The 8,589-nt window shown below is 41.0% G+C and overlaps 1 protein-coding gene across 1 annotated transcript; it reads left to right on the top strand.

The window, feature by feature from the left end:
* Window positions 452–901, top strand: LOC107648192. Its single transcript, XM_016352169.1, has one exon. It carries the CDS (start codon window positions 452–454, stop codon window positions 899–901), a length of 450 nt encoding a protein of 149 aa, XP_016207655.1.

Raw genomic sequence — 8,589 nt, 5'->3', positions numbered from 1 at the left:
TAGGGTATGTCAAGGTGCTCTGGAGTCCTATGAGAGCTTGAAGTGTATAAAATATCAAGGAGGCTTAAGGGACAACATCATGATAGCTGTGACTCCTTTGGAAATTTGGGTGTTTTCCGAGTTGGTGAACAAGACCCGAGTGGTTGAAGAGTGTGCTAGGAAAGTGACATTGGCAAGAGATTCCCGAGGAGGAAACAACAACAGATGCCGAAGGAAGTACTTTCAGTCGAGGGGTTAGAATTTCAAGAGGGACGGACGTGCACGTCAACACCCTCAAGGTCAAGGGGGCTTTAGGAGAAACAACTATGATCAGTACCACTCGGCGGGAAGGAGAGGTAATCAGAGTAAGACTTCTCCAAATTCAATCTATAACTGTTGCGGGCGTTTTCATCCTTATGATTCTTGCAAGTTGGGTATAGGAGTATGTTTTACATGTGGTTTGCCTGGATACATGGCAAAGGACTGTCCTCGTGGAAGAAACCAGAATGCGGGACGAAATCAACACCAAGGCCGAGTGTTTGTTGTGAATGCCAGTGATGCTGCTAAGGCGGATCCTTTGATGAGAGGTAACTGTTTATTTGGTGAGAAAATATTGGTTGTATTGTATGATACTGGAGCCACACATTCGTTTATTGCATTTGATGAAGTTGAAGAACAAAGGATGAAAATGTCAAAATTAGCTTTCGATTTGCATGTGCATACCCCGTATCAGATGGTTGCAACTAGATCAGGTTGTAGGAATGTATTTTTCAAGATTGAGGATAGAGAATTTGTTCATGATTTAATCTATTTGCCAATGGTTGGGTTGGAGATGATTTTGGAGTTTGATTGGTCGTCCAAGAATCGGGTATTGTTGGATTGCTTTGAGCGATCTATTCGGTTTATGCCGGAAGGAAAATGACGAGCAATGGTAGCTGAGGGTTATTATGTGAACTTTGTGTTGGTGAATTGTAGTGGAAAAGAGTGTCAGGGTTATATACTTTTGGCTGCGAATACTTTAGGTGACGAACAGAAATTAGATCAAATTCCGGTAGTTAGAGACTTTCCTGAAGTATTTCCTGAAGATATCTCTAAATTTTCACCTCAAAGGGAGATTGAATTTGCTATTGACTTGGTGTTGAGAGCCAGACCAGTCTTAATTGCATCATACTGAATGGCTCTGATAGAGCTTACTGAACTTAAGACTCAATTGGAAACGCTTCTGAACAAGAGGTTCATTCAACCGAGTGTATCTCCGTGGGGAGCACCAGTTTTATTGGTGAAGAAGAAGGATGAAGGAATGCAACTCTGCATAGATTATCGACAGTTAAATAATGTGACTGTGAAGAACAAGTATCCGTTGCCAAGGATAGATGACTTAATGGATCAGTTGCAAGGAGCTGGAGTATTTTCAAAAATTGATTTAAGATCCGGTTATCATCAGATAAGGGTGAAGAAGGATGATATTCCAAAGACTCCATTTAGGATGCACTATGGGCACTACGAGTTTGCGGTGATGTCCTTTGGGTCGACGAATGCACCTACTGTGTTCATGGATTACATGAACAGAGTATTTCGTTCTTTTTTGGATAAGTTTGTGGTGGTGTTTATATATGACATTCTGGTTTATTCTAAGACAGCGAATGAGTATGAAGAGCATCTGAGGATTGTGCTGCAAGTTTTAAAGGAGTGGAAATTGTATGCTAAGTTGTCGAAATATGAATTCTGGAAGGAGGAAGTAAAGTTCTTTGGTCACGTGATGAGTAAAGGACGGATAACAGTGGATCCTTCGAAGGTTGAGGCGGTGATGGAATGAGAAAGACCGACGCCAGTGAATGAGGTCAGAAGCTTCTTGGGATTAGCTGGATATTACAGAAGGTTCATTCACGGGTTCTCACAAATTTCACTACCAATGACTAAGTTAACAAGGAAAGAGACACCGTTTGTGTGGACGTCCGAGTATGAGGAAAGTTTTCAGACCTTGAAAGAAAAGTTGACTTCAGCGCCAGTTTTAATCCTACCTGAATCACACGAACCATTTGAGGTTTACTGCGATGCCTCGCTGAAAGGCTTGGGTTGCATGTTAATGCAGCACCGGAATGTGCTGGATTATGCTTCACGTCAACTAAGACCACATGAGGTGAATTACCCAACTCATGACTTGGAATTAGCGGCGGTTGTATTTGCATTGAAGATTTAGAGGCATTACTTGTACGGAGTGAGGTTTAGAGCCTTTTCTGATCACAAGAGTCTCAAGTACATCTTTGATCAGAAAGAGCTCAATATGCGTCAGAGGAGGTGGATGGAGCTACTGAAGGATTATGATTTTGAACTGAGTTATCACCCTGGGAAGGCTAATATGGTAGCAGACGCTTTGAGCAGAAAGTCTTTGACTGTTGCTTGGATGAGGATCAAAGAAGATGTTTCAACTCATTGGTAGAGAGAGGCATGGAGAGTTCACTAAGGACGGTGAAGGGATATGGAGGTATAACGGGAGGATATGTAAGCCAGATGTCGGGAGCTTGAGACAAGAATTGTTGTCGAAAGCTCATAGCAGCAGATTCTCCATTCATCCAGGTAGTACAAAGATGTATCATGATTTGAAGATGTTCTGATGGCCTGGAATGAAGAATGATGTAACTACAGTTGTATCTAAGTGTCTGATATGTCAGAAGGTGAAGATAGAGCACCAGAGACCGTCGGGAATGTTACAACCACTTGAGATTTCTCAGTGGAAGTAGGAAGGAATTGCAATGAATTTTGTGACCAGTTTGCTGAGGACTAGGTTGAGATTTGATGCGACTTGGGGGATCGTGGATCACTAAACCAAGTTCGCTCATTTTCTACCTATCCAAGTGAACTATTCATTGGAGGAATTGGCGAGGATGTACATCAAGGAGATTGTAAAGATGCACGGTGTGCCTAAGACGATAGTGTCGGACCGTGATTCCCGATTCAAATCAAGGTTTTGGAGAGCTTTTCAAAGAGCTTTCGATACGAGACTATGTCTCAGCATAGCATATTGGTGCACAAAATTGTGATCATCAATGGCGCCAACAACTTGGTACGCACAATTGTAATCTCAACTCTTTGTCACAACTCCGCACAACTAACCAGCAAGTGCACTGGGTCGTCCAAGTAATAAACCTTACGTGAGTAAGGGTCGATCCCACAGAGACTGTCGGCTTGAAGCAAGCTATGGTCATCTTGTAAATCTCAGTCAGACAGATTCAAATGGTTATGGAGGATTGATAATTAAAAGATGAATAAAACATAAAATAAAGATAGAGATACTTATGTAATTCATTGGTAGAAATTTCAGATAAGCGTATGAAGATGCTTTGTTCCTTCTGAACCTCTGCTTTCCAATTGCCTCCTTCCAATCATTCATACTCCTTTCCATGGCAAGCTTTATGTTGGGCATCACCGTTGTCAATGCTACTTCCCGTTCTCTCAGTGAAAATGTTCCAAATGCGCTGTCACCACACGGCTAATCAGTTGTTGGTTCTCGATCATGTTAAAATAGGATCCATTGATCCTTTTGCGTCTGTCACACGCCCAACACTCGCAAGTTTGAAGCTCGTTACAGTCATCCCTTCCCAGATCCTACTCGGAATACCACAGACAAGGTTTAGACTTTCCGGATCTCAGGCATGGCTGCCAATAATTCTAGCCAATACCACGAAGGTTCTAATCTTAGATTAGAAACCCAAGAGATACACATTCAAGCTTGATTGCATGTAGAACGGAAGTGGTTCTCAGGTACGCGTTCATAGGTGAGAATAATGATGAGTGTCACGGATCATCACATTCATCAAATTGAAGAACGAGTGTATATCTTAGAGAAGAAGTAGGCGTGAATTGAATAGAAAAACAGTAGTACTTTGCATTAATTCATGAAGAACAGCAGAGCTCCACACCTTAATCTATGGTGTGTAGAAACTCCACCGTTGAAAATACATAAGAATAAAAGGTCTAGACATGGCCGAATGGCCAGCCTCCCAAAGCGTGAAAAGGTCTATCAAAGTATGATCAAGTGTGTAAAAGTTTATCAAATACAATAGCAAAAGGTTCTATTTGTAGAAAACTAGTAACCTAGGGTTTATAGAAATGAGTAAATGATGCAGAATCCACTTCCGGGCCCACTTGGTATGTGCTTGGGTTGAGCATTGAAGTTTTCATGTGCAGAGACTTTTTTTGGAGTTAAACACCAGCTTTTGTGCCAGTTTGGGCGTTTAACTCCAGCTTTTATGCCAGTTCTGGCGTTTTGACGCCAGAATTTCTATGCAGACTTTGAATGCCAATTTGGACCATCAAATATTGGGCAAAGCCCAGGATGTCGACTTTCCAACGCAATTGAGAGCGCGCCAAATGGGCTTCTGTAGCTCCAGAAAATCCACTTCGAGTGTAGGGAGGTCAGAATCCAACAGCATCTGCAGTCCTTTCTCAGCCTCTGAATCAGATTTTTGCTCAGGTCCCTCAATTTCAGCTAGAAAATACCTGAATCCACAGAAAAATACACAAACTCATAGTAAAATCCAAAAATGTGATTTTTAATTAAAAACTAATAAAAATATAATAAAAACTAACTAAAATATACTAAAAACACACTAAAAACAATGCCAAAAAGCGTATAAATTATCCGCTCATCACAACACCAAACTTAAATTATTGCTTGTCCCGAAGCAACTGAAAATCAAATAGGATAAAAAGAATAGAATATACAATGAATTCCAAAAACATCTATGAAGATCAGTTTTAATTAGATGAGCGGGGCTATTAGCTTTCTGCTTCTGAACAGTTTCGGCATCTCACTTTATCCTTTTGAAGTTCAGAATGATTGGCATCTATAGGAACTTAGAATTCAAATAATGTTATTGATTCTCCTAGTTAATTATGTTGATTCTTGAATACAGCTACTTTATGAGTCTTGGCTATGACCCTAAGCACTTTATTTTCCAGTATTACCACCGGATACATAAATGCCACAGACACATAACTGGGTGAACCTTTTCAGATTGTGACTCAGCTTTGCTAGAGTCCCCAATTAGAGGTGTCCAGAGCTCTTAAGCACACTCTTTTTGCTTTGGACCACGACTTTAACCGCTCAGTCTCAAGTTTTCACTTGACACCTTCACGCCACAAGCACATGGTTAGGGACAGCTTGGTTTAGCCGCTTAGGCCAAGATTTTATTCCTGTGGGCCCTCCTATCCGCTAATGCTCAAAGCCTTGGATCCTTTTTTTATTTTACCCTTGCCTTTTGGTTTAAAGGGCTATTGGCTTTTTCTACTTGCTTTTTCTTTTTCTTTCTTTCTCTCTTTTTTTTTCACTGCGTTTTCTTGCTTCAAGAATCAATTTTATGATTTTTTAGATTATCAAATAACATTTCTCCTTTTCCATCATTCTTTCAAGAGCCAGCAATTTTAGCATTCATGAACAAAAAATTCAAAAAAATATGCACTGTTCAAGCATTCATTCAGAAAGACAAAAGTATTGCCACCACATCAAAATAACTAAACTGTTTTAAAATTTGAAATTCATGTATGTCTTTTTCTTTTTCAATTAAAAATATTTTTCGTTTAAGAAAGGTGATGGATTCATTTTCATAGCTTTAAGGCATAGACACTTAGACACTAGTGATCATGTAATAAAGACACAAACATAAATCATAAAAATTCGAAAAACAGAAAATAAAGAACAAGGAAATTAAAGAACGGGTCCACCTTAATGATGGCGGCTTGTTCTTCCTCTTGAAGATCTTATGGAGTGCTTGAGCTCCTTAATATCTCTTCCTTGCCTTTGTTGCTCCTCTCTCATAACTCTTTGGTCTTCTCTAATTTCATGGAGGAGGATAGAATGCTCTTGGTGCTCCACCCTTAGTTGTCCCATGTTGGAACTTAATTCTCCTAGGGAGGTGTTAATTTGCTCCCAATAGTTTTGTGGAGGAAAATGCATCCCTTGAGATGAATCTTTCCATCTCCCATGACTCGGAGGTGGAAGCTTTTGCCTTCCCTTTCCTCTTTCTAGAGGTTTCTCCGGCCTTAGGTGCCATAAATGGTTATGAAAAAATAAAAAGCAACGCTTTTACCACACCAAACTTAAAAGGTTTGCTCGTCCTCGAGCAAAAAAAGAAAGAAGAGAGGGGATAGAGAAGAAATAGAGGAGATGGAGGGGGTAGTGTTTCGGCCATGTATGAGTGGGTTTGGGAGGGAAAGTGTTTTGAATTTGAATGGTGAGGTAGGTGGGGTTTATGATGGGTGGATGTGGATTGGTGAAGGGTTTATGGAGAAGAGGGTAAGATTTGATAGGTGAGGGGTTTTTTGGGGAAGAGGTATTGAGTTGATTGGTGAAGGGTATTTGGGAAAGAGAGTTATAAAAAGGTATGAAGAAGAGAGAGAGAGTGAGTTGAGGTTGGTGGAGATCCTGTGGGGTCCACAGATCCTGAGGTGTCAAGGATTTCTCATCCCTGCACCAATTAGGCGTGCAAAACGCCCTCTGCTGCCAATCCTGGTGTTAAACACCAGGTTGCTGCCCATTTTTGGCGTTTATCGCCAGCTTCTTGCCCTTTTCTGGCATTAAACGCCAGTCTGGTGCCCATTTCTGGCGTTAAACTCCCAGAATGGTGCCAGACTAGGCGTTTAACACCCATTCTGCTGCCCTTACTGGCGTTTAAACGCCAGTAGCCTTCTCCTCCAGGGTGTGCTATTTTTCATTCTGTTTTTCAGTTTGTTTTTGCTTTTTCAATTGTTTTTGTGACTTCAAATGATCATCCACCTACAGAAAACATAAAATAACAATGGAAAATAGAAATTTAACATAGATAAGTAAAATTGGGTTGCCTCCCAACAAGCGCTTCTTTAATGTCAGTAGCTTGACAGTGGGCTTTTATAGAGCCTCACAGATACTCAGCATGATAATGGCCTCTCAACACCAAACTTAAAGTTTGGTTGTGGCCTCCCAACACCAAACTTAGAGTTTGAATGGGGGAATTTTGTTTGACTCTGCATTGAGAGAAGCTTTTCATGCTTCCTCTCCATGGTTACAGAGGGAGATCCTTGAGCTTTAAACACAAGGGAGTCCTCATTCACTTGAAGGACCAATTCTCCTCTGTCAACATCAATCACAGCTCTTGCTGTGGCTAGGAAGGGTCTGCCAAGGATGATGGATTCATCCATACACTTCCCAGTATCTAGGATTATAAAATCAGCAGGGATGTAGTGGCCTTCAACCTTTACCAAGACATCCTCTACTAGTCCATAAGCCTGTTTTCTTGAATTGTCTGCCATCTCTAGTAAGATTCTTGCAGCTTGTACCTCAAGGATTCATAGCTTCTTCATTACAGAGAGAGGCATGAGGTTTATGCTTGACCCTATGTCACACAGAGCCTTTTCAAAGGTCATGATGCCTATGGTACAAGGTATTGAGAACTTTCCAGGATCTTGTCTCTTCAGAGGTAATTTCTGCCTAGTCAAGTCATCCAGTTCTTTGGTGAGCAAGGGGGGTTCATCCTCCCAAGTCTCATTACCAAATAGCTTGGCATTTAGCTTCATGATTGCTCCAAGGTACTTAGCAACTTGTTCTTTAGTAACATCTTCATCATCTTCAGAGGAAGAATACTTATCAGAGCTCATGAATGGCAAAAGTAAATTCAATGGAATCTCTATGGTCTCAGTGTGAGCCTTAGATTCCCATGGTTCCTCATTGGCAAACTCCTTGGAGGTTAGTGGACGTCCATTGAGGTCTTCCTCAGTGGAGATCACTGCCTCTTCCTCCTCTCCAAGTTCGGCCGTGTGGGGGTATGTTGATGGTCTTGCACTCTCCTTTTGGATTCTCTTCTGTATTGCTTGGAAGAGTACTAAGAGGGAGTTCAGTAACTTTCTTGCTCAGCTGACCCACTTGTGCCTCCAAATTTCTAATGGAGGACCTTGTTTCAGTCATGAAACTTTGAGTGGTTTTAATTAGATAAGAGACTACAGTTGCTAAGTCAGAGTGGCTCTGCTTAGAATTCTCTGTCTGTTGCTGAGAAGATGATGGAAAGGGCATATTATTGCTAAACCTATTTCTTCCACCATTATTATTGTTGAAGCCTTTGTTGATCCTTCCATGAGTGGTTTGGATGATTTCTCCATGAAGGATTATAGGTGTTTTCATAGGGTTCTCCCATGTAATTCACCTCTTCCATTGCTGGGTTCTCAGGATCATAAGCTTCTTCTTCAGATGAAGCTTCTTTAGTACTGCCTGTTGCTGCTTGCATTCCAGACAGACTTTGAGAAATCATATTGACTTGTTGAGTCAATATTTTGTTCTAAGCCAATATGGCAGTCAGAGTATCAATTTCAAGAACTCCTTTCTTCTGACTTGTTCCATTATTCATAGGATTCCTTTCAGAAGTGTACATGAATTGGTTATTTGCAACCATTTCAATGAGTTCTTGAGCTTCTACAGGCGTCTTCTTCAGATGAAGAGATCCTCCAGCAGAGCTGTCCAATGACATCTTGGACAGTTCAGACAGACCATCATAGAAGATACCTATGATGCTCCATTCAGAAAGCATGTCAGAAGGACACCTTCTGATCAATTGCTTGTATCTTTCCCAAGCTTCATAGAGG

The sequence above is a fragment of the Arachis ipaensis genome, chromosome B01 (assembly GCF_000816755.2).
Source record: "Arachis ipaensis cultivar K30076 chromosome B01, Araip1.1, whole genome shotgun sequence".
Classification (NCBI taxonomy): Eukaryota; Viridiplantae; Streptophyta; class Magnoliopsida; order Fabales; family Fabaceae; genus Arachis; species Arachis ipaensis.
Note: the sequence above shows the minus strand (reverse complement) of the source record. Positions and strands in the feature narration are given on the sequence as shown.